At 38.5% G+C, this 24,247-nt stretch overlaps 5 protein-coding genes across 10 annotated transcripts in view; 3 read left to right on the top strand and 2 right to left on the bottom strand.

The window, feature by feature from the left end:
- The first annotated feature begins 1,449 nt into the window (after positions 1 to 1,449).
- Positions 1,450 to 6,696, top strand: LOC128892041 (trafficking protein particle complex subunit 11). 2 transcript variants are annotated; one of them, XM_054152101.1, is made up of 21 exons: positions 1,450 to 1,605; positions 1,755 to 1,956; positions 2,027 to 2,196; positions 2,271 to 2,459; positions 2,519 to 2,692; positions 2,755 to 2,922; positions 3,005 to 3,209; positions 3,292 to 3,465; positions 3,547 to 3,625; positions 3,700 to 3,754; positions 3,915 to 4,122; positions 4,193 to 4,398; positions 4,476 to 4,781; positions 4,849 to 5,051; positions 5,130 to 5,266; positions 5,340 to 5,552; positions 5,627 to 5,787; positions 5,864 to 6,086; positions 6,151 to 6,259; positions 6,331 to 6,407; positions 6,478 to 6,696. In XM_054152101.1, exons 2-21 carry the CDS (start codon positions 1,768 to 1,770, stop codon positions 6,502 to 6,504), a joined length of 3,273 nt encoding a protein of 1,090 aa, XP_054008076.1. In that variant the 5' UTR covers positions 1,450 to 1,605; positions 1,755 to 1,767; the 3' UTR covers positions 6,505 to 6,696. The 2 variants fall into 2 exon arrangements, with proteins under 2 accessions (XP_054008076.1, XP_054008075.1); XM_054152100.1 differs by having other exon boundaries at positions 4,846 to 5,051.
- Positions 6,697 to 8,866: 2,170 nt separating this feature from the next.
- LOC128892063 (probable serine hydrolase) lies at positions 8,867 to 11,896 on the bottom strand. 2 transcript variants are annotated; one of them, XM_054152153.1, is made up of 5 exons: positions 11,753 to 11,896; positions 11,637 to 11,681; positions 11,281 to 11,516; positions 9,914 to 10,261; positions 8,867 to 9,829 (listed from the first exon to the last, which is right to left on the bottom strand). In XM_054152153.1, exons 1-5 carry the CDS (start codon positions 11,811 to 11,813, stop codon positions 9,578 to 9,580), a joined length of 942 nt encoding a protein of 313 aa, XP_054008128.1. In that variant the 5' UTR covers positions 11,814 to 11,896; the 3' UTR covers positions 8,867 to 9,577. The 2 variants fall into 2 exon arrangements, with proteins under 2 accessions (XP_054008128.1, XP_054008129.1); XM_054152154.1 differs by lacking the exon at positions 11,281 to 11,516 and adding an exon at positions 10,528 to 10,763.
- A 346-nt stretch (positions 11,897 to 12,242) lies between these two features.
- On the top strand, positions 12,243 to 13,985 carry LOC128892062 (aryl-hydrocarbon-interacting protein-like 1). The gene is made up of 7 exons (XM_054152152.1): positions 12,243 to 12,381; positions 12,536 to 12,669; positions 12,783 to 12,962; positions 13,059 to 13,227; positions 13,298 to 13,484; positions 13,552 to 13,694; positions 13,769 to 13,985. The coding sequence occupies exons 2-7, from the start codon at positions 12,592 to 12,594 to the stop codon at positions 13,969 to 13,971; spliced, it is 960 nt and encodes a 319-aa protein (XP_054008127.1). The 5' UTR covers positions 12,243 to 12,381; positions 12,536 to 12,591; the 3' UTR covers positions 13,972 to 13,985.
- An 824-nt stretch (positions 13,986 to 14,809) lies between these two features.
- On the top strand, positions 14,810 to 16,395 carry LOC128892061 (THO complex subunit 6 homolog). The gene is made up of 5 exons (XM_054152151.1): positions 14,810 to 14,945; positions 15,150 to 15,377; positions 15,451 to 15,618; positions 15,689 to 15,851; positions 15,935 to 16,395. The coding sequence occupies exons 1-5, from the start codon at positions 14,827 to 14,829 to the stop codon at positions 16,253 to 16,255; spliced, it is 999 nt and encodes a 332-aa protein (XP_054008126.1). The 5' UTR covers positions 14,810 to 14,826; the 3' UTR covers positions 16,256 to 16,395.
- The window catches only part of LOC128892051 (uncharacterized), an 86,185-nt gene continuing 78,228 nt past the window's right edge, over positions 16,291 to 24,247 (bottom strand). For all 4 annotated transcript variants that reach the window (XM_054152124.1, XM_054152126.1, XM_054152123.1 and 1 more), the window contains 5 exons: positions 18,336 to 18,591; positions 18,076 to 18,260; positions 17,739 to 18,011; positions 17,392 to 17,665; positions 16,291 to 16,993 (listed from right to left, as the gene is read on the bottom strand). In XM_054152124.1, coding sequence (XP_054008099.1) covers positions 16,641 to 16,993; positions 17,392 to 17,665; positions 17,739 to 18,011; positions 18,076 to 18,260; positions 18,336 to 18,591 — 1,341 coding nt within the window. In that variant the 3' untranslated portion in view covers positions 16,291 to 16,640. The remainder of the gene's footprint in view (positions 16,994 to 17,391; positions 17,666 to 17,738; positions 18,012 to 18,075; positions 18,261 to 18,335; positions 18,592 to 24,247) is intronic.

The following is a 24,247-nucleotide window of genomic DNA, read 5'->3' as shown; positions in this document are numbered from 1 at the left end:
AGAGGTGGCACGCTTGCGCCTACGGACAGGCAACCGGTCCGACAGTTTTGTCAGTATAGGTTGCCTAATTCAAGGGGCTAATTTTCTGTACGTTCTGTTCTCGTGTACCTGTGCGACGAGATGGCACGAGAAATACATGGTACGTATCGAAATTCTGAGGAAATTTTACATTTTACATGATACTCAAAAAGTAGCATAACTTTTAATTAAATATCGATACTTACCTCTTGTATCAGAAGTATGTAATGAGCGAGTAATGAGGTATCATGATTTTTATTTTCTGCTCGGTACTTACCTCTTGTATCAGGAGAACTTAATATGCGAGTTGGTATTATAATTTTTATTTTTTGTTTGAAACTTACCTTTTGTATGGGGAGATCATGATGAACGAGGAGGTGGCACTAATCGAATTTGGCTCGAATTTTACTTCTGATATTATATAAGAACATGATATTCGAAGAGCTGGAATAAGTGTTAATTCTAGCTCGAAACGTACCTTTTGTATCAGAGTCACATGAACAAAGAGGGAGATCGAAGGAAGTTTGATTTCTTCTATCTCTGGGTCTCCAGTCGCAGCAACCTCCACGTGGTGAAACCTGGTAATCGGTATTATTCGTGACGAACAATGCTTCGTCGCGAATAATATCGAGAGCTAATGGCTGCAAACTTCTAATAAGTTCTTTAGTTATAAAAAGTGTAAAGTGTAAAGTGTAATCTGCAAAAGTGTAAAGTGCAAACGTGTAAAGTGTAATCTGCAAAAGTGTAAAGTGCAAACGTATAAAGTGTAATCTGCAAAAGTGTAAAGTGCAAACGTGTAAAGTGTAAAGTCAAAAGTGTAAAATATAAAGTGTAAAGTAAAATTAGATTTATTTAGATTAGCAGGGACAACATTCAGGAGCCGTAGCTGGATTAGTGATCCGCAGTGGGGATGGTTTCTGTGCATTTATCGTTATAAAAATTTGTGCGTATAAAATTTTACTGTAATAACAAAAAAAATGTTTCGTTACAACTGGGTCTTAGTGCGTCATGAAGCAATGAAGGGGTTTTCTGAGAAAAAAAATATCCTGTCCGCGGAAAATCGTTAAGTATGGTACAGCAGGTGGCGGTTCGCGATCAGTTAGTTTAGTTAGTTAGATTTTCAATCTCTCCAACTCTTGCGTGTTCGTGAAGTCTGTAAATTTTTAACGGACAAATTGAGTACAAGAGTGTTAGTGTTCGTGAGTGTAATATTAGGGAAAATTTAAAAAAAATGGATAATGAACCGCAAGCGTCCACGTCAGGAATCATCGAGGAAAAAAAGAGGACATTATATTTTGTTCCTTACTGGGATCCAATGGTACCCTAAATTCTAAGTAAGTATATACAGCAATGAGGACTGCAACGCTCGCAATGCGCTCCAATGCGCATGATCAGGAAAAATCCCACGAATGTCCATCACTTGGTCCATGAATCGCAGCTGATGCTTTTATTGAACAGTAGCACATAACCTGAACTGTCAAATAGCACGGTATCTGAAATATATTGATTCCATACGAACTTTCGTCGACCACTGTGTTATAATTGAATAGTCTTTTCTTCGATGTAGTTAATTGCGTAGATAATTAGGTACGTTTGAAGGAATATATATATATATAAACATCGAGAAATGAAAATTCAATGTCAGAATTATTCATATAAAAATTACTCAGATGTTTTTGGTTTATATTTTATATTTAGTGTCTGTAACTATTCAGAAAATTATTACATCTTTGCAGGCAATCCGTAATTATGTTTGAGTTACCAGCAGAATTAACAACCAAGCCATTAGCTCTCATTGGCTTGACTGGCTTAGATATTACAAATCCTGTACATCGTTCAATTTGGGATGCATTCAGTAATAATCGTAGATTGGAAGTTTCTGCTATTCAGTTTACATTACTTAACCTTACACATGAATTTCCTACAGTAAAACCCAAGGTATTAAACTGTTGTAAAGTATAGGAATATTACTTGACTATCATTCAACATTATGCATAATGTATTTTAGCGTAACTCATATGAATGGTATATACCCAAAGGAATATTGAAACGTAATTGGATGAATAAATACCTTAATGAAGTTCCAGCAGTTGTGGTTGTATTTTATGATTTAGATTGGAATGATCCTCAATGGAATGAGAAAAAAATGGAATGCGCTTCTAGAGTACAAACACTTAGGTACAAATGGCATTAAAATGTATCGTATATTAAATGTTGTTGTAACCATTAATTCTATGTGCTTATTATCTTAGAAATGCTTTGGAAGGCAGAAGTACAAAAATAGCTGTTGTACTCATACAGCATTGTACACAACCACCACCAGGTTCAGAAGATGCTTTAGCAACTGAACGTGGTACGGCTGTTTGTGGAGCTTGTGAACTACCTCCAAAATTATTGTATATTTTACCTCATGGAGATCACTTATTAGGATATACATCTAGGTAATAAATAAATTAAGTGTAGTCTTGTTATTTCGTGTCCTTATCATGTATATTTACAGATTAGAAAGTGCATTATACGACCTAGCACAGAGCTTTTATCATCACGAGTATCGTATTGTAAAAGGACATAGAGATCAACTTAATAAAACTGTACATCAACACCTATTTGTACGTCATCAGTTTAAAATGGCATTTTTAAATGAACTTAAACAGGATCAAAATGTGGCTAGAAGGTAAATTAATAACATTAACCGAAAGTTTGTTCGTAATTAAAAATTACGGAATTATTTTGCAGGCACTATGAGCAAGCATATAATAATCTGTTGGAGATAAAAATGACTGACACAAATGCAATGGAAGTTAAAACTATTGTTAGTTTCATAAACTATAAATTATGTAAAATAATGTTCAATTTAAATGTTCCGAAAGAAGCTATATCACAATTCAGACTTTATACCGATAGGTCAGAAATGAATTTAACAAGCAAAATAAATTACGAACTATGTAATGAGTGCCATCAAAATAACATGAAATTGGTTACACAGATTCAAATTGAAGACTGGTCTAAAGGAGCTTATGTTTGAACATCATGCATGGATGTGTAGTCAATTTTCTACATTCGCAGAATTATTTGATGGCGCTATTCGGCAGGGACTTCCCGCCGTTCAAACCCAGCATCCCGGATATTACTTTCAATCAGCGGCTCAACACGCAGGCTTGAGGCAAACAGCTTGCAAAGAACTCTGTCAGGTATAAGAGTTGATGATTCAGTAAACAGAATGTTATAAATAACGTTTAATTATAGTAGAATATGTATTATTTATTATTTTAGAATGTTGACAGTTATCCAGAACCAGACCCTTTAGCTGGAGAAGACAAACTTGAATTTTATGGACAACGACCATGGCGACCTGGAAAATTAAGCGCTGAACCCACGGATCCAGTGAAAGAAGCCATTGCTATACAGGCTTTACAGTACAAAGAAAAGCATACGGTCGATCATTCCGTAAGATATAATTGTATTCTTTTTGGTTTCAGAATTTAATTATTATTATATGTATATACATAATAAATATTTCATTTTCAGAAAATAATTATTGGGCTTTTAGGACATGCAATTTCACAATTCAAAGTGTATAGATGTCCAAGGATGAGAAGAGTATTAGGTATAACACATTTATTTACAAATACTTTTTTTTTTTTTTATAAAATTACATATGACAGAATAAACATGTTTTAGTGGTACAAATGGCCGAGGAATATTATAATTCAAAGGATTATGGAAAAGTTCTTACGTGAGTTACAATTAAATTATTACTATTATAATAACAGAAATATTTAAAAATAGCCAAAAAGATTTTGTACTACTCATTAGTCAAAAGATTGATCCTAACATTATTCCCTCTAGACTATTTTCATAACTTAACATCAAAATCATAAAATTTGATTGGCCAGATTATTGATGCACATGTTGTGGGAATATCACGGTGAACGGTGGCCCGTCTTAATCACAAATATCTTAAAGAATGCGTTACGAGCGGCTTACCTATCCACGAGTATCCAAGACTACATCACGTTAGCATTCGAAGCGCTGGGACCTTCCACTACGTTTTCGGAAGATTACAAAGTCGCTGTTTATAATAACATTATCAATATTCTTCACGTAAGTAAATTTTACATGTTCATTGCATTAGCGATCGATAATTAATGGAAGTATCAATATAAAACAATAGAAGAAACCACCAAATCCGGAGCCCGATTTACCCGACGATGTAAAACATTCTGCGTTAGATAAGTGGGTAATGGATCTCAATCAATCAGAACCAATTGTCTTTACAATTGACGATAATAATATGAGTTCGTTTGTAGAAGTTAAGGCCCGATTCTTGCAAGCAAAATATGCTGTTAACTCTACGGTCAGCGTAGAAGTTATTATTAGGTAATTTATTTTTAATTGATGTCGCGATCACAAATATAAAGCACGAGCTTTAATACGTCTTTATATTACACTTTCAGGAATTCATATAGCAATACTATAGCGTTTTCTAAAGTATCGATAACGATTGGTAGTCCAGGTTATAATTCAGAATTTACTGTTACTGATGCTGAAAATAGTAATCTTATTTTTCATGGAAAAGAAACGAAGAAATTTCTTCACCAATTTCAAGCGCCACAGCAAAGCGATGGTAGCGAGATACGCATCACCACTATTTCATTATACATGGGTAGTGATACCGTTTGTTGTATTGTTTTGCGATTTTCGGCTGTGGGAAGAGAAACAAATTTTTTGAGTCGATTGTATCCTGAAATACAACAACTTCGGTACGTTTCAAAGAAAACGCTTGTAAATGCCTCTAAAGAAATAATGCACTTCTATTTATAATAGCAGAGGAGAATTTGAAACAATACAACCGCTAGTCAATGCAGAAATAAAACAAGAAGAGTCTAGTCTGAATATAAGTGCTGAATCCAACAACCCAGCACTTTTAGGAGAATGGCTTCCCATTCAAATATCTGTTGTTGCTAATGAAAACATAGTATCGGCACTTTTATGCGTGTCACTTGTATCCGATGGAGCAAATGAACAATCAAGTACGCTCATAATATCGAAAGATATTTGTTATAAGGTTATGTGATGTATTTTCTGGTTTTAATTTTACTAATTTTCAGCTGAATTAAGTTTAACAATGCTTAACAAACAGTCGTTAATATCGATACCAATTGATAATCTAGAGAAGAATTGCATCACTAATAAAACTGTATATTTAAGAGCCCATAAAGTTGGCGATAGAAATATTCACATAAAGGTATAAAGTATTATAGACTCGGGTCAACAATATTTCAAAACAAAAAATGATATATGTAATTTCGCAATTATAGGTTGAGTACTCGAGATCTGAACAAATAAAAGGAACTAAAGAATTGACGTATTCGTTGTCAGTTGCAAAGCCATTCGAAGTTTTGACATTATTTTACACTACATTTTTCGAACCGCTACCGAAAGGTTTCGTTAACGAACCTTTCATACTAATGCCTCACATTTCTTGCGTTTCTCCGTGGCCTATAAACATTATTAGCACGTCCATAGAGTTAGTAAGTAATTATCTTTCCTTATTATTAATTTTTTTATTTTCTACCGCAATAACATTACATGCGCAAATTCACAGGGTGATTCTATAGAAAAGGAAACTCAAAATGAATCGATTTCCGCTTTAGCGGGTATTACACTTTCCGAAGGTGAAACAGGTACGGATTCGTATTGTTTGTTACCAAAGGGTGGTGGTGAGCAACCTATGAGTACAGGAGTATACACCATCAAATGGAAACGGTAAATAGATATAATAATAATTTGTGCAAAATTGAAATATCATAAAGTGTTTTGATAATGTTACGTGCTGTTTTAGTGCAAACGACGAGAATGCATTAGAAACTAGCAGCAGTGTAACTTTAGCTCCTTTATGGGTCGAGGATGCAATGATCGGTTTAGAAGCTAAATTGCCAGCCCATGGTTGGGTTCGTACGCCGCTACTCGTATCGTACTTTATAAAAAATCATTCCGATTATATGATAACATTGCGATTGACCATGGAAGCTAGCGACGCGTTTATGTTTGCTGGTCATAAACAAGTAAGTAGCGATACGAGTACAAATATAAAAAACCGTAATTAACTCGATCGTTTAATATTAACAGATCGATATTTACATACTTCCGAAAAATGAAAGGAAAGTCGAATGGATATTACGGCCACTGGTGGCTGGCTTTGTTCAACTTCCAAGTTTATCTTTAACAGTTCCTGCTGGTAATAATTTTGTCGCTTGTTGTATTATTCATAGTTTCATTTTAAATTTCAATTGTATTTGTTATATATAGACGAGGAACACAAATTAAGTAAAGCGCGACTTCTGGAGGTTATAGAGCGATCATTACCAAGTCACATATATATCCTGGTAAGTAATACGATTATATCACATATTGAACAATTTAATGTAAAAATGACTATCTTCTATTCTTTTACAGCCAACATCACAAACCATAGAAGAATAAATGAACCGATAAGAAGATATACAAATTTCACAACTTCTATTAAAATGTATTATTGAAACGTTAGATATACATACATATATTGCACATAAATCGTAAATGCAAAAGCATTTCATATTTAGGATTATGAATGTCATCTATCAAATGTAATTTATTTATGTTACTTCAACGTGTAATAAAAAATATTGAAATATTTTTGTGAGCTTTTTTTTCGTATATTTGTTCACTCGATGCGGGCGTCGATATCGATTACGTACAAGGAACGGATATTTCTATAGAAACCAGTTGCGATACGTAGTTGGCGCGTGTGTATGTTCGCTACGCCGTTATCAACCTGTTAAAATTTTAAAAATTATGCCACAGTGTATCAAAGTAATTACTTGTGAACGTTAAAGGTCATCGATAATGACGACAACAATACAGGCCAATGATAACCATGTACGCGAGGTTTCTTCGGAGCACCTGCAACATGAGCAACAGTCGGAACAGTTCCTAACGCCTATTTTTCGCATAAACTCGGAAGAGTCATTGGCTCGTAACCGAAAGTTCATAAAGGTATAAAGTAATTCAACGGGTGGTAAAATTCAGAAAAAAAATTAAAAGTATATACAGGGTGTTCCAGTTTTCCAGAAAATTAAGTGTTCGTATTTATAAACAATACGAATGATGTTCCATTGGTCGCGATGGCACAGCAAAATGATAATTAATTTTTTTAATGGAATTTTATGAAATCAAGGGTATACTCCAGAGATAGCAGTTCTAAAAGATCAAAGGCAAACATTTTACTTTGAAGAATTAAAAGATAAAAATGATATAGTACACGGGAGTAGAATGTTATTTATGAAATCATTTCGCTCGAATATTTAACGTTTCAAGGACGACAGTAAAAGCGATAGCATGCACTGAACGCCATTGGATATGTTTATAAATACAAATGTGTATAGATACACAAAAAATAGAATTAAAAGTGCTAAATTAAAATAAAGACTATTTCATTACAACTAAGAGGTTTTAAATTAAAGATCAACGTTTTAAAACAGGACCTGGAACTTGCGAAAGCTCGCTTAAGGACTTACGCTGCATACACGCCTACAGATCGGGAATTACAACAGCGCGCAGCCAAGTATCGTAAACGTCTTCAGAAACATAACCGAAAATCGCTTCCCTCGTAACGTTGGATCGATTTCATCTCAGGTGTCGAAGTATGTTCTTTCTCAATCTGATAACTCGAGCCGAACGAACAAACTTTCAAGTGAAAAGTTTGTTGATCGTTAGGATCGATGGATCAGACCGATAATTCAAATCGTAGTATTAGACTAACGATAAAGAAAAATACAGTCCTTCTATAAAATGTAAATTGTACACGTGGTGTGGAACGATAATAAAATATTTTATATCGATAGTTACGTAATTTTATGTAATAAAGTAAATTATATACTTACGACAGCACCGTCGATGTATTCTATATTACATGAGAACGTGTAGACAACTGCAGTCGGTATTCACCTGTGATAATGGAATATTCGCGTTCGTTTCTACGTGTGACGGCATTATCGTCGCTCGTAATTACTGACACGCAGAATGTGTATGTACGATAGGATAAGTTCGTTTCAGAAGTTACCTGATAACGACCTAAACCAATAATTCGACAAAAAGCCCCGTATAATGCCGTCGCGTTAAATTCCATCCATGAATCGAAATTTAGATTTCGGCCTTCGCGAATGTATCGAAATAAATTCTTTTTTAACAGAGTAAACGTCGAGATAAATTTCATTGAGGTGTTCGCGGCAATTACTCGCGAACAAATTCGTCGATACGTTTACTTCGTTAAAGCGTGTTTCGAGTACTCGAAATATACGGAATATTTTTGGTCACCGGTAGCTACTTGAACTTTCGCTTACCTGCTCTTCGATAAGGAGTTAATATATACGTTATAAATCTATCTGGTCCGATCGTTCTGTACCGATTAAAAATTTAAGAAGAACTAACACGTAACAGCTACGACGGATAAGGTCTCGGTACATAGTTTTATGTCATTTCTACGTGGCATCGCTCCTGCCAGCTGAGTAAATGAATTGACATCGAGAACTCCTCGGTTTGACCATTGTACGTAGCCCAGAAACATCTGTACCAATAACTTCTTTATCTCGCATACGACGTTTCTTTTGTATTCTAATCCCACTGGTAACGCAGTTTACCGTAATTCTTGGGTGTATTATAATCGGTAATTGAAGAGTAGATTTTTTTTTAACGCGAAAACGAGACAATAAACATTCGTGTAATTGTTTCGCTTACAATAATTTATTGTAATAGATTACAAATAATAGTTTTGCCTTTAAATACGGTTACATTCGCGCATAGCAAGCACCGCAAAATACAATATTGAGAAATGTTTTAAGGATAAGAATTTATAACTAAGGAAAGGAACGAAACAATAGCTTATATCGCCTCGAAGTAATTTATCGTCGAGTAGTTACGTATGGAAGCGTAAACCGGTATAAGTTTATTACATCGCGTTCTTGCTGTATTAATACGTTACCGTTGTTGTCGACCAAATATCCGTTAAAAAAAAATACTGAACTGCTAGATTTAATAATAGCGTTATTTATTGACCTTGTAAACGGCAACTTTTATTTTTAACGTAAGATGCACATCGGAATAAAGAGGAAAAGAGAAAATTCAATTTTATTCGTAAACAGCTATGTTATTTTTATTCTTTTCTTCTTCAGTGTATCATGTTAAAAAAATATAGGAATCCGTTACGTTCAATATTTTGTTATTTTATTAATACTTGGAAGAGAGTAGAATAAATTAAGCAGTATGCTTTAAATAAATAATGTCTGTTGTGCGTTTAAATTATTAAATATTTCATTACAAGTCGTTGTAACTTTTCTAGATTAAATTTATCGTGTAAGCTACATTATATCTCGGAAGAACAGAAAATCTGTACATAACGCATAGAGAATACATTGATTTTCTAAAACGAACGTACGTGGAAATACATCTAATGTAACCTGCACATAATTAATTTTGAATTCCACAGCTGCTGTCTAATGTCATCTAAAATACTTCATCATTAAGTACTAATAAATTTCGTAATTATGGTTGCAATCCTTTCAGGATTATTCAAATGTACATGGTGAGTTCCTTCCACCACATGAAATTCGAATCTCTTTGCACCTACTTTTATTTCATTTAAAATGTCATCGTAATGTTCGGCTTGATCGTATACCAATCCGTTTACAGCACGAATATTAAGATAAGCACATTTTATCCGTGCTGCATAGGAAAGCATTAGATCGATGGATGGCATATTCAAAAGGGAAGCCTGAACAATTTAGTACGGATACATTAACGTATAGATAGTATAGATTTTATGAAAATAATTATAAAGTATCAATAAGCTCGTTACCTTTAATCGTACATCGCGCGAAAAACAATATCGGTCGGGTTCACCACTGGGTCGTGTTCCACGTTTCATTAATATTACAGCACTTTCTTTAGTTATGGAGCCTTTATAACCATCGTATACTATGTCAAGTGCTTCATCGTATGTGTAAGACGGAATATTACTAGATTCCTGCATTTCATACTTTAAAAATTTGTCTATGGTATCGCCAGTTGCTTGAGTAATTTTCGCGACCCCTTTTACAGTAGGAGCTGCAATATCTAGACTAATCAGAAGTTCTACATCATCAGGATACGATGCAGCGTATAAAAATGATATTGCTCCTCCTAAGGAATGTCCAAGTAGTTTCACCTATATCAATAACAGATATGTAATATGCAATAATAAACATTAAATAGTCAAGTACCCATTGCAAATATGTGCTATTTTCGTCATAAGTAACTGTGCATTAAAACCCAAGTGCATGCATGTGTATAGACCTTTGGAATATGCTAAATCACATCAAACATCTCTTTATTCGTTATGTAAGGATACGGTGCAATACATAATGGGAATTTGTAAGGATGACTGTTACACTTATATAGTTGTGGAGTGGTAGAATTAAGCCACTCTCTAACCTTGCTCCAACTGAAATGTGTTATGATTCTACGTAGTAGAATAATACCGTCCCAGTAATTATAATAGAAATGACCCTTTGGATAATGAGATGATAAACCATGTCCAGGCATGTCCACACAAAGTACAGAAATGTCGTCTGGTAATAAAGGAATCAAAAGGTCAAAACTGCCAGCATTATCCTGACGTCCGTGCAGCGCCACTATTGGTTGGATCCCTCTGGGACCCCACCATTTGCCTGCAGGTAAGGTTTAATTATGTCATAATGAAATCATCATTTTATGCCACGGATTTTATCATTCTAAATACCTAAAACGCTGTAATAAGATTAAGGGAGACATTTTCAATTCCTTGGAGAAAAGAGTATTTTAGAATGAAACAAAGTTCCAGCAAAACTACAAAATTCTGTCGTCTTATTAAAGGTTTGTCTGTAATCCATAGTTATACAACGATACTAATTGTCCGAATATATATACTTTTTAGTTACCATACAAATGTCAAGAATTTGTGATTTGAAAATTTGATAGAAGCCTGTAACAGTCAACCTTGCTCAAGATAATTTTTATTTTTAAAAACTGATAATAAAATACTACTTTAAAACTTGTAGAAATGATAGGAAAAATGTACTTCGTAAAAAAATAGTACAATCTATAACATGAACTGCACTGTACACTTAGGAAATATAATTGTATATACATTTTAAGCAAATTAAACATATGTAAAACTCGTTGTATAACTTTTGTTTCATGGCTAACCTTATTCCACTTGTAAAATTTAACAATTCTACGAAGCAAGAGAAGCCCATCCCAGAATATATGATAGAAATGCCCAGGAGGATATCTGGAAGAATGACCATGACCAGGCAGATCTAATGCTAAAATGGGTACTTCTGGTGGCAATAATGCGATCAAGGAATCAAAAGTCCCACAATTATCTTGCCAGCCATGTATTGCCACTATCGGTTGTTGATCCACTGGTCCCCACCTCTTGCCTAAATTTATTATCGTACTGCAGTATTTTATTCTTATTCTTTATGATGGAAGTTTTAAACAAATTTCACATGTTTCTAAAAACTTTGGTAAAAAGGAATTGAGTAAAAATATTGACTAACCGCTTACGTGGCCCCATGGTACAGGTATTTCAATTTCTTCAAAATCTAAACATCAATATTACATTACAATAACGATTATTTTTAAAAATGATTGTCATAAATTCATGCCAACTTACGATGCGTTTTATGCCCATTCATGTTATCAGTGGGAGGAATTTTCTGTTCAATAATACTCATTTTGTTGAGATTGGAAATCTAACAATGGTTAATAATTTACTATTGGCTGTTTTCCTTATATTACTTAACAGTAAATCCACTTTCTTGCACTTTCACAGCAAGTTTACATATACAGCACGTCAATACAGAACTATTCCTTCCGAATTACGTTGCTAAAATAAATTTCCTGTTCAAAGATCAAAGTTCACATATATGAAAATTCTTAAATCTTTTGTACAATACCTTGTACGATTTTTACACTATATTACAATACTTGTTACTTTATACAAGAAATAGAAAATATTAAAAAACAACACGCGTTGGTAGAGGAATGTCCTAACCGTTAAATGTCACGTTACATGCTGTATACTTCATGAATTTCTATCGTTAAAAAATACGCGCGAAGTATAATTTCTAATTATATTAGAAAGGTTCAGATATTACTATTTGTAATGACATTTTAGATATTACCTAGAATGACATGCATTGGTAACTGTTATATTAATCACCGATGTGTAAAATGATTAGATAACATTTTTCTCAAGACCAAAGAGACTAACGGGAACTATTGACATTGACACACTTTAAGGTGCTTTAAGTAATATGAATATATCAGTTTTTTATTGTCTTACGCTACCACTGCATAATTATGTTATCAATTTGTGATTATCCGTAGTTTCGATTTTACGACTTATATATACCATATGTCGCCAATAGGTTACGATACTTTTAAACTCTTTCAGGTTTATTTAAATGTACATTAATTATTTCGAATAGTACTGTTACTTGCATTATTAAGATGGAAAATAAGGAATTCATAGTAAAAACTGTAATCCATGCAGGAACAAGACCATGCAATTTTGTACCTGGAACAAAAGTAAGCATGATAGATTTTGATTACATATCTACATAAAATCAGTATTTTATATTCCTGTTTTATTTATTCATATAAAGAAATGATTCTAATTGAGACTATGTTTAAACGGTTAGGTTGTTTTTCACTTTAAAACAACAAAATGCAATTCAGAGAAAACCGTAATAGATGATAGCAGGGTTATGGGAAAGCCGATGGAGCTTGTTTTAGGCAAGCAGTTTAAGCTTGAAGTATGGGAAGCTATTGTACAAAAGATGGCATTACATGAAGTGGCATGTTTCAGGGTTCATAAAAGCGTATGTTGATTCATAGAAACAATTTTTTAGCATAGTAGGCCATCTTTTTAATCTTCTTAGGATTAACATGTACTTTAATTGTACCTATTGTTTTAGCTAGTCACATCATATCCTTTTGTGTCTAAAACTCTCAGGGAAGTTGGAAAGCCACATTCAGAGAAACGTGCCCACCATTGCTGTGGTGTCACTTTACAAAACGAAGGAATTGGATATGATGATTTAAACGAACTCATTAGGTGTCCACAAGATTTAGAGTTTACAATTGGTAACCAATTTAAAATAAGCCTAGGTTAAAAGAATAACAATAGCTTTAAGTTCATTACTCTATTTTGTAGAACTTGTTCAAGTAATTTTACCAGAAGAATATGAAAAAGAATCATGGCAAATGACTGAAGATGAGAAACTGAAGAGTATTCCAGACATAAGAGAGAAAGGAAACATGTTGTTTAAAGAGAAAAATTACGAAGGTGCTTGCAATGTCTATGCAAAAGGCATTGGAATATTAGAACAACTTATGCTCGCGTTAGTATTTAATATGTTTTTTTCATTACAAACACATCTATTGTCAATTGTTATGTGTAATTTGTAGCGAGAAACCAAATGACGAAGAGTGGTTAGCACTGAATCGATTAAAAATTCCATTGCTATTGAACTATGCGCAATGTAAACTAATTCAAAAAGAGTATTATGTAGTTATAGAACATTGTACCACAGTTCTTAAACACGATCCAGGTTTGTGACTCTACATGTATTTCATTTTATGTGTACTTAAACGAGTAAATTATAAATGTATATATTATTATTAGATAACGTAAAAGCATTATATAGAAGAGGCAAGGCATACATAGGTGCCTGGGATGAAGAAAAAGCTATTAAAGATTTTAAAAGAGCTGCCGAATTAGATCCTGGACTACAGAATACAGTTGAAAAGGAGCTGCATGCATTTTCTATAGCCATCAAAGAAAAAGATCAAATAGAAAAGAATAAGCTATTGAAATTATTTAAATGAACAAATACGCATGATATCAATGGAAAGAGAGAATATCGTAAAAATTGTAATTTCAATACCTTTGCTGGTTTTTGCTGCTGAATCTTTCAAGACTTTAATTTGTCAATGCACAAAATATTGTGTTCTTGAAATATTTTTATATAATTACATAATGTTTTCTAAGTGTAATATACATATTATTCCTAATTGATGTACAAATTTAATATACAAGGCAATATCTGTGTATACCAATAATAAGTGTACAAAAAAATAAAACTAATAAATTATGATGGAGTACAGAGATAATGCGAATTTAAATTATCCCGCGCTTTGTCTTAGAATACCTCCTTCGTCTTTTTGTGCTCTTGGTAAACTACCTCTATTGTCACTCTATGATCCTGTTACTTAGGAGCATATTTGACAGGAATATATATATATGTATTTGCTATATCTATCCTTACTTCAAACCATATCGCACTCTCTCTAACTTGGACTGTATTTGCTATGCTTTTTGCACAGTATTTACCACTCTCTCTAGCCTCGTTCGACAACCTCCTCCATCATTTTAGTTTTCCTGGTAGGCGCCCATATGCGCGAAGTTGGTAAAATCGCTTCTATTCATTTTTTTGCTTACGTTTCGCCGGTTCCCTAACCTCAATTTATGTTATATTATGGTGTGCTGGACTACAAAATCGAAGAATTGTTTGCTATTTTTGATTAGAACACTCGAGAATTATATATTATAATACGTAAAAAGACATTCTTAAATAATGTACCAGGAATGTTTTATAAAGTAAACAAATCTTTCGCTGCAACCAGTGATCACGCGTCAACAAACTCTGAAGGTTGTTAGACAGAGTGAAAATTGTGTGAAAAATGATGTCTGATACGTTTAATCAGAAGTTATTTTATAACACTGTGTTATCGCAAACATTCTCTCCGGATGGAAATTATTTGGTTGCTGGAAATATTTATGGAGATGTATCAATTTTTGAGTAAGTGAAAAAAAACATTTCATTCACGATGGTAAACAATCCGTCAATGTAGATTATATTGATATTAATTAAAGTTTGGATGTTTTAAAGGCTTTTCTATATTGTTTTGAGTATGAAATTACGTTACAGAATGACGCGATGGTAAAAAAGTTTAAGGTTAAAACATGTTTTGTTATTTTAATACATTTTTCATCATTTCTGTAGGTTATCAAAGGCTTTAGGGCCACACAAAGTGGATGAAAATGAATTACAAGGTCCCAATTATCATTTCACAGCCCATCAAAGTCAACAGGTTCAGAGTATGGTATCCACAGATAATTTTCTAGTAACAGGAACATGCGGTGAAATATGTGGGTGGTCTTGGAAAACGGTTACCTCGAGCAAAGCACAAAAAAATAAAGCTTCTTGGACTATTCAAATTCCAGTTAATAAGTAAGGCTATCCTTATCATAAAATCATAAACAGATAACTGTGCTTGATAATATTAATATCAATCAATTTTCAGGGACAGTTACGAAAAGCCAGATGTAAATTACTTGGTGTATTCCAAACCAAATCACCTCTTGTATGCTGCATGCGGCGACAACAATATTTATGTAATTAGTATGGAAGATGGTAAAATCCTCAGGAATTTACAAGGACATTCAGACTATATTCATTGTCTTTCCTTAATGTATGCGTTACGCTACTATTAACAAATACTTTGTTAAATTTTATACAACGGATAGTACTGTGATTTCCAGGGGTAACCAATTAGCTTCTTGTGCCGAGGATGGGACAGTAAGATTTTGGGACTTACGAAAGGAAGAAATAACCAATCAGTTGACTCCCTACATGGTAAACAAGCTTGCACGACCATGGATAGGTAAATGGATTGGTGCTGTGGACATAACAGAGGATTGGATGGTGTGTAATATTACATAGAATATTATTATTATTCTTTTTCGTAGCAAGTTTAATGTCGGTTACCGATATAATAATTTCTCCAGTTATGCGGCGGTGGTCCAAATTTGTCTTTGTGGCATATGCGTACAATGGAAGTAGCGACCGTATTTGATCTTCCCGACGAAGGGATCCACGTTGCAAGTATTTACGAAGAACGCGTGATAGCTGCCGGAGCAGCTTCCCACGTCTATCATCTTACGTATCAAGGTGGAACGTTAGCCAAAGTGCCGACTTCCAGTAATACAGTGTACAGTATCGTTTATCAAGTGACACCACAAAAGGTGCTCAGTGTAGCTGGTTCCTCGAACAATCTTGACGTGTGTACAAACTTCAATTACCGCGAACTAATGTTAAAGTTTGCGTAGCGACGCATTTAGCACTAGAAGAATGAAAGTGTATATGGAGAGCGTTACGTATATATATTCTTTAATAAATATATTAATACAATGTGCATTTTATAAAATATAACATAAGACTTTTTACAAATATACAACTTACTCATCGATCATGTGTAACGACGTTTGCTTTCAGCAGAAACGCTTAATAAAGGCAGAGACGGGCACGATTCTCATCTAAAAAATTTTAAATAACGTATAAAAGATCTTCATTGTAGAATTAAATTGCTTCGTTGAATGACAGCTTGTCTGAATAAATCGTTACACAGAGTTACTATTCGTTATCTATTAACACAGTATAATTCGTCCCATCATTGATCCAAGGTATAGTGGAATGCAATCGGTGGCGCAATCGTCACAGGAAGCCATGACCCGCGATCACAGCAGGTATGAAGCCCTCTCTGCCGTCCCGTGAACGAACCCAGAACCAATCGCTGACGTGGTCACTGAGGAGAGCGACGACGTCCCCTTTGGAGACGCTCAGGGCGTTTCCAGCACGAGCCTCGTAATCGTTGCGTATGACGAGCAGAGTGTGACGCGATCCTTTGGTTCTAGCATTCGCTGCGGCCCTGAGATATAGTCTATCCACGCTGCGTTCACCACAGGCAGAAACGGCGTCTCTGGAGCCACGTCTTACCCTCGAGTTTCTGCCACGAGCTCCACACTCTGATCGAGTATCTCTTAACTTTTCCGTGTCGGTCATGTTCCCTGAAAGAGAAGTACTTGTGTTGTAGATTGTTCTAATTAGGCACTATAAGTTTATAGATTTTATTGTTTCACATATGCGGACAAATCTCGCGTTAGAATCAAAAGACACGTGTTCGCCGGTAATCGCTTAGGACTCTCTCTGCGCAATTGTCGTTACGCTGCTAATTGCTAATTGCTCGTACTCCTACTTCTCCTCTCTCTCTCCCTCTCTTTCTCTCACATACACGCACGCACGCACACACGCACACACATACAAATGCGCTTACAGAAGTGGCCACACTTGGAATAATAAAGGACTCTCCGACTCGAGCTTTGATAGGATCGTGGAATCGGAACTATAGAACAAGCTCCTCGAACTGGTCTACCTTTCTTATCGTGTGCTCTGAAATTTCTTTTACCTAAGGGACGAGGAAATACGTCCGTAGAATCCTCCCAGCAAGGCCCCCTCGTTGGTTGAGGCAATATTCCTAACGGCAGACAAGCTGCGTACCCGACGTATCCTTCTTGGCCATGCGGAGTTTGAACGTACAACCAGGTCTGATTCTTGAAGACTGCATTTACAACTGTCCCAAGTGGCAGGGCCATCTCATCTTGAGTGCCTCCCTGAGTTTGGTATAACACCGATGGGAAGGACAGGACCACGGGAATGTTTGCTGGCTTCTCTATGGAGGCCTGCAAATTTTTAATCCTCTACGAACAACGTTCGTCAAGAGCTCGACGAGGGGATCGGATAAGCGAAACGTACCTTCGTAAGGAACGCATCGAGGTCAGCAATCTCGTAGCCGAATCTGCTAGGAGGCCTAGGCTTGTGGGAACGTTTGGTTCTTCTATGCCTGTGCTTCTCCCGACCACTTGGCGTGGAAGTTGACTCGCGAGACACGAGAGACGGTTCGGACACTGCCCTTTTAACTTTCTCCTTGTCTTTAGTATCCCTTATCCCTGGATACTCCTTCTCGGAGTGCTTATCCAACGGACTGTCTAGCGACTTCTCGTTGACGAGAATCTCCTTACCGACGGCCTGGTAAGAAATAATAATTGTAAGTAAAAATCTTCATGTATAGAAGTACCGTTAAAATACTAACTTTTTCTTCAAGTTCCACCTTTTCCGTCCTCTCGATCTTCTCGATCCTGTGCAGCATCTTTTTCTCCCGTTTATCCGTGTCGAGGTTCTCCTTGACTCCATCCTTCTCTTTCACGCTTTTCACGCTCCTCTTCGAGGACCTTTCCTTGCTATTTCGTGACAAGCTTTCCCGATCGCCGTTGGCACCTTGACGTAAGAAACGATAAATGTTAGATTAAATGAAATTTGATAGAGGTACGTTAGATTTCATTTCCAGCAGACCTGTGTTCCCAGTAGCAGTCGAATGATTGTTGTTGGAGGCAGCTTGTTGCTGGCTGCGTAGGACCCAGGTCAAAGAGATCTTGGGGCGCAACAGGGTGCTTGGCCGTTGCCCCATACTCCTCGGCGTTGCGAGGGGCGTCGAGGGCGCGGGGGGCGTCGGCGATCTGGGCGGCGACGGCGACCTCGAGGATGGTGTCACCACCTGCAATGGACAATCCGCCACCAGGTCCACCGTCTGCACCGAACAGCCATGTTCCTGCGACAGAGACCAGAAACCTATCGTACTATACTCCAGCTCCATTTCCAGAGTTCGTTATCAATCAAAATTTGTTGCACGATTGCTTAAAGGTGGTAGGATCGTTGATCTTAGAATCTTTTCCGTTTCTAGCATTCGACCTGCCAAGTTCTGTACTTCAAGAGACTGTACATATTTCCGGAGTCGATTGTTTCCTACGAACATGGAAGAAGAAGAGACCAAGCAAAGGAGCCAGGCTGACCGGAAATTTTACGAGCCGGTCGCCGTTCGTTCGTAAATTTCACGGTGGTCAGAACCTCGCTATTTTATTTACGCGAGGCGACAACCATAAATTTCCGCGGGGCGGTAAAGCACCAGGAGCACAACGCCGCGCAGACGAATAATTCACTTCCACGACTCGCCTCTGGGTTAATTGAATGCCTATGAAACGAATTAATAACCTACTTCGTAGACGGAGCGGGAGATTTAGCAGCCGTGTTAGGCCACCGCGAGATCAGGACGGTCACGAAACCGCGTCGTGTATGTTCCCCGAGTCGAACACGAAAAGAATTTTCCTGTCGCAAGGATGTATTCCGTTTCGAGACGTTATTAACGCGTTCGTTGTTTCATAAATTCGCGGGAGAGATGCGGGCGAAGAGGAAAGGCGCGTTAAACGCACCGTCTAGGTCAGCGGTCGGCAACCTGCGGCTAAATTACTTATTCAAATAGCTTTCGAGGGGAGAAGTGATTAGTTGTAAGACCGTCTCAAGCGTCTCATATTTGTATAGACCTTTATCTCAATTGTCTTTAATCCTTTATTTATTGACGGGACTTGTTGGTTGCACACTTGTAACATTTGTACGATGACTAAGGCCGATCGCACGCGGGCGCAACCGATCAGTTTCAAACCACTCTGAAACTAGTTGCATGCGACCGTGGATCTAGGTAAAACAAAGATAGTGGAGTAGATAAAACAAAGCGCAAACGGTTTGCAACACTAATTTCAAATCGGTTGCGCCCGTGTGCGTTCGGCCTAATACGTTTTTCAATTTGCCCTAGATGAAACCAACTAAAACTCTACGTAACTTCAAGTAGAAACAGTAAACCAAGAAACGTGTAATCGATCGCTAGAGCAAGCCTGATCTGTTTCACGTGCCTCCTTTTCAACTAAACGCCTTTGACGCGTCTTCGGGGTTTGAAACGAGCCGTATCAGTCACCTAGCGAAGAATCGGGCCGCGTAACAAGAGCGTCGGTGTAAATTATAACACCGAGCTCGTCGGAGAGTGGTTGCTCAACCGGCTATTCAACGGGTAAAATCGAAAGCGGTCGGGTGAAACGTCTTCATTTTTCACGGTCGCGAGAGTCCCGGGGTCGCGTCGCGTTTTCCTTCGGGGCTAGCCCGCCTCGTTACCACGAGGCAAAAGAAGAATAAAATCCCACGACGTATTCGATCAGCCGCGAACAAATTACTGTATAATTTTCCCGCCGGCACGATCGCTCACGTTAATGACGCAATAATTCATAGGGACGCGTTTGCGGCCAGGACCACGTGTAATGTCTTCGGGGATCCGTCCGCGGCCGAAGACGAGCCGAGAGATCCTCGAGACGACCTGGACCGTTGAGTCGCGCGAGGGGAATACAGATGAACGCGCGGAAGAAAGAAATGTTCCTCGTTTATTTGGGAGGAAAGTATTACCGAAGCTTAATCGAGCTGCTGATCCCGAAGAAGCCGCCCGAGAAACGAACAAGTCCTACGGGAGGCCAGTGTTCGGGAATTTTTATTTGTCGACATAGGGACACGTGAGAAAAATGTTTCAGCGTGTATTAAGTCTCTTACGTTAATTTACCATTTACCGCGCCATACTGTTCGAGACAATAAAATTAGAAATACACGGTCACGAATGCGAAGTAGCAACCTATTTTAATTAATTTGACATTAACTTATACTTAACTTTGATCATTTGGAACTAGGATAGGTCATGCACTAGGAAATCGTGCACAGGGCCTGCGGTTCGTCTACATTCGAAGGAAGATCAGGTAAAAATCGTTTCCCAGGGTACAGTTAAACAATTAGGGATCTACGAGCGGTGAGCTAATCGAGCTGGTCGGCCTTTGAAAAAGAAACGAGAGCCGCGGGTCCGCGAAAGGAGGAGGCCCCGGCTTAAGTGACAGAAAGGCTGGTCCGTGGCGCGAACGAACACGCGAGGTAGCCCCAGGTGACAAGTTGAAGAGGAGAGGGAAGAGGTGGTGGCGGCGCGAGCCGTGCCTCCCGGATCATGCTAATGAAATTCTCAAGATATCTATCTCGCGCGCCACTGTGCACGAGGCATTAGTTTAGCTTCTCGCTCGCGGCCAGCTCGATCTTATCTGTCCGGCGCTTCGGACGCGTGGTATCAATTTCCGTGGAACGTGAAACGCAGGGTTAAGGGTCCATCGGGTTCGTCAACGATTTTAGCTAACGATCCCGCTACCGGTTAACTGCCCTCGACGAGGCGCTTTCGTGGCCTCCGCTCGCCCGAGGAATTCCGACGATTATCGTTGGCGGATCATCGTTAGTTTTTCTCGTTTCTCTGGAAGTTTTCTGGAAGAGTTTCTGCTCTTGTTAGGTAGAGGAATTGGTCCAGAAACATTCCGAGGTCTAAATATACAGGCTACTAGCTGAAGATGGGATAAGGGGATAACACACATTTGTGTAAGAAGTGGAGGAAGGCCGATCACACACGGCGCAACCGATTTGAAATTAGTGTTTTGCAAACCGTTTGCGCTCTTTGTTTTACCTACTCTACTATCTTTGTTTCACCTAGATCCACGGTGGCATGCAACTAGTTTCAGAGTGATTTGAAACTGATCGGTTGCGCCCGTGTGCGATCGGCCGAAGAGTGGTTAGCAAATGAACTTGGGTCCGCGTGCGTTGGTGAGAATGGTCTAATCGGAAACCTACTTTTGAGGAACTCGACATTTTTCAAGTTACGTATATTTGAAATTGAATAGGTAAAACCTTTCCGCGCTTGCACGGGAACGCCGCGGTAATTAAAAGCTCGTTAATGACCCTTCCGCGGGGATACCTCGAAAGGATTACTTCGGCGGCATCAAAGGATCCCAGTGGTCTGGGAAGTTCATGAGTCAGTGGCAACGTCTTCATACGCTTCTCCTAGGCCCGTGACTCGTCAATTCCATTTTGCATCCTTCCAGGGTCTGCGTTGTGGGAATACGCGCGACACGTTGCTCCGACGACCATTAACTACTTCGAGGAAGGATGACTATTCCCTTCTTCTGCAACGAAAGCTCGCGGAACTGTTGGTCGCCGGGATCGAATGGGGAACGTTAGGTGGAAACTCTGCTAAATCTCAGACTCCACAGATCTCGTTTTAAAGAACACTTGGGGAAGCCCAAGGTGGAAGGATCGAGAGATCCTACTTCGTGGACTCGAAGGTTAGAGCGGTTCGACGTCGGAGAGGGAGGTGGATCGCGCAAATTACCAGTTACGGTCGTCTGGTCGTGTCGGGAGTCGCGGGAAAGAAAGAAATAGGACGATCCGGAACTCGGTGGATCCGCGCGTGAGAATGAACTCTCCCAGCGGTGATTGATTTAAAGGTCACAGGTTTTCGCGTTTTTACTCGCGTGTTCGCAAGTCGTCGATTCCCTTCCCGGAATATTTAACCCCGGCTGACCCCTTCCGGGAGTTTCTCCCGTACCCTCGTTCCCCGTGGCCGAAACGTCCGCGGAGACCCTCGGCTCGTCCTTCTCCGCCTCCCTTTCCATCGGGGCCCGTTCCCTTTCGGTGCGTCCGCCTTTCTCTCCGTTCTCTCGCCAAGTTAATTACAACCTCTTAGCTTGAATTACCGTGCACGCCACCACTTTTGCCATTTGCGGCCCGATCTTCCCGCGTTTTCGCGATTCCGATCCCCCCCCCCGAGGGCTCTCCCGGTTTTTCAGCTTCGCGGAGAAAGCCCCGACGTACGCCCTGATGTTCAAAAAGATCTTCGGAGAACGTGTCAACGTCCCATCGAGCTCGCGAGAAGCGTCGTATTCATTTCAGTCAATTGAAACCGTTTCATTCCCGCAGTCCTAGCTAGAGACGATACCTCCACCGCGCATCGAAATCTCCTCCCAAGCGTCCACGTCGAATCTTACGTATCATCTACCTCGAAGTAAAACAAAACGGTATCGTCCCTAACGAGGCTATCTCTGACAGCACAAGCATACATCAGATAAACGTGGACGTAAACTAAAAAACAATCGAAAACGAAGCGGGAAGAGATTAAAATTACGTGGCGAAATAATTGTATCGGGCGTCCCCGTGCAGCGTGAGACGCGCCGAGCAAATTGGCCCTCGGGGCAAAACAAGTTTAACGAGCCCGCCTTTGGAGCGATCGTAGCTGCACCACGGTACATTAGCAATGATACACAGAGCAAAGATCCGGCGGATAAATTGCGTAGAAATAAATTAGCCGAACGATAGATATAATTAAGGAGTTTGACATGCTCGCTTTAACAGTTCCTCGACATCGAGCCCGTTCCTCCAGCGTTTCTGTCCCCGACGCGGAACTTTCTCGTCTAGCTGGCTAGCGCCAACGGCTAACGGTATCCAATAACGCTCCGATAAGAACGACGTCGTCCTTTTTTGTTTCGCTCGACATACCAAAGTTGTTTGTTCGATGCGTACCCGATGCAGGGACCCCGGAAATCGCTCGTTCGCATCCTCGTAAAGCGTAATTACGGCGTCTAGTTCGCTCCACGGACGGGTTCCTCGGCGAGCCTTGTCCCCTGGGTGGTTATTAGCCGTTTATACCTTCGTTTATTTACAGAATATGCCACAATATACGACATCGCGATGGAAGAATTTTTATCCCCAGGGAGATCGCGTGAGATTCGCGAATCGTACGATTTCGACGCCGATAAAACGCGCGGATTTAATACGTCGGACCCTGTAACTTGTGGTCGCGATCGCGCGCCGTTATCAACTGTGATAATATTGCAATCTATTTTATAGTAATCACGGCCTCAGGGAACAAGCAGAGAGGGGGGAGGGGAGACGGTAATTAATGCGACATTGCTCGAGTCGTTCCGTAACTCCACGCCAATCCGAGACCACTGCGCTTCGACGTTCGGTGTTCTTACATTTAGAGGGATGAAGATTTACGTACAGGATGTACCGTAACTGGTGATACAAGCCAGTAGGGGCGATTCTACGTGAATAATTGAAACGAAAATGTAGAATAAAATTCTGTCGTATGACGCTTTATATTCGAAAAAAATAAGTTTGAAAATTTGTCGAGTGTTTGAAGCACAACAAAAAATTAATTCTGGCGACCGTAAAAAAAAAAAAAATTGTTGGATGACCAACACGCTTAATCACAACGTAACTGTTAGCATAGATTTCTCCATGGCCAAACACCCTAATTTCTCAGCTCCAAATTTCTATATCCTGTTGTACTTCGTATCCTTCCTGACTCATGACCATTCCTTGACCGTCGTGACCGTCTCACCCTTTAGAAATACATAGATAGATTATAAAGGTTCGCGAAAACCTCAGAAAACCAGAATTCAGTTTTCACTGGAACAGTGCGGATCGTTACTGTACAAAATATAAATTCTTCAAAAGTTTCTTTTTACTGTGTTGAACATTTTCCTTGGCTTGGAATCCAATAAAATGAATACCACGGTAAATGTTTG

The sequence above is a fragment of the Hylaeus anthracinus genome, unplaced genomic scaffold (genome assembly GCF_026225885.1).
Source record: "Hylaeus anthracinus isolate JK02 unplaced genomic scaffold, UHH_iyHylAnth1.0_haploid 12002, whole genome shotgun sequence".
Classification (NCBI taxonomy): domain Eukaryota; kingdom Metazoa; phylum Arthropoda; class Insecta; order Hymenoptera; family Colletidae; genus Hylaeus; species Hylaeus anthracinus.
The sequence above is the reverse complement of the archived record's forward strand: the minus strand, read 5'-3'. Positions and strand labels throughout refer to the sequence as shown.

Bases quoted from the DNA above. Each gene is read 5' to 3' on its own strand.
- LOC128892062 (XM_054152152.1), top strand. From the start codon at position 12,592: ATGGAAAATAAGGAATTCATAGTAAAAACTGTAATCCATGCAGGAACA. The intron at 12,670-12,782 runs GTAAGCATGATA...TTAAACGGTTAG, and splicing joins ATTTTGTACCTGGAACAAAA to GTTGTTTTTCACTTTAAAAC. The intron at 13,695-13,768 runs GTTTGTGACTCT...TATTATTATTAG, and splicing joins AGTTCTTAAACACGATCCAG to ATAACGTAAAAGCATTATAT.
- LOC128892041 (XM_054152100.1), top strand. From the start codon at position 1,768: ATGTTTGAGTTACCAGCAGAATTAACAACCAAGCCATTAGCTCTCATT. The intron at 2,460-2,518 runs GTAATAAATAAA...GTATATTTACAG, and splicing joins TTATTAGGATATACATCTAG to ATTAGAAAGTGCATTATACG. The intron at 4,123-4,192 runs GTAAGTAAATTT...ATAAAACAATAG, and splicing joins ACATTATCAATATTCTTCAC to AAGAAACCACCAAATCCGGA.
- LOC128892063 (XM_054152153.1), bottom strand. From the start codon at position 11,813: ATGAGTATTATTGAACAGAAAATTCCTCCCACTGATAACATGAATGGG. The intron at 11,517-11,636 runs GTTAGTCAATAT...TAATAAATTTAG, and splicing joins ACCATGGGGCCACGTAAGCG to GCAAGAGGTGGGGACCAGTG. The intron at 9,830-9,913 runs GTAACGAGCTTA...TAAATTGTTCAG, and splicing joins CGCGCGATGTACGATTAAAG to GCTTCCCTTTTGAATATGCC.
- LOC128892061 (XM_054152151.1), top strand. From the start codon at position 14,827: ATGATGTCTGATACGTTTAATCAGAAGTTATTTTATAACACTGTGTTA. The intron at 14,946-15,149 runs GTAAGTGAAAAA...TCATTTCTGTAG, and splicing joins GGAGATGTATCAATTTTTGA to GTTATCAAAGGCTTTAGGGC. The intron at 15,378-15,450 runs GTAAGGCTATCC...ATCAATTTTCAG, and splicing joins ATTCAAATTCCAGTTAATAA to GGACAGTTACGAAAAGCCAG.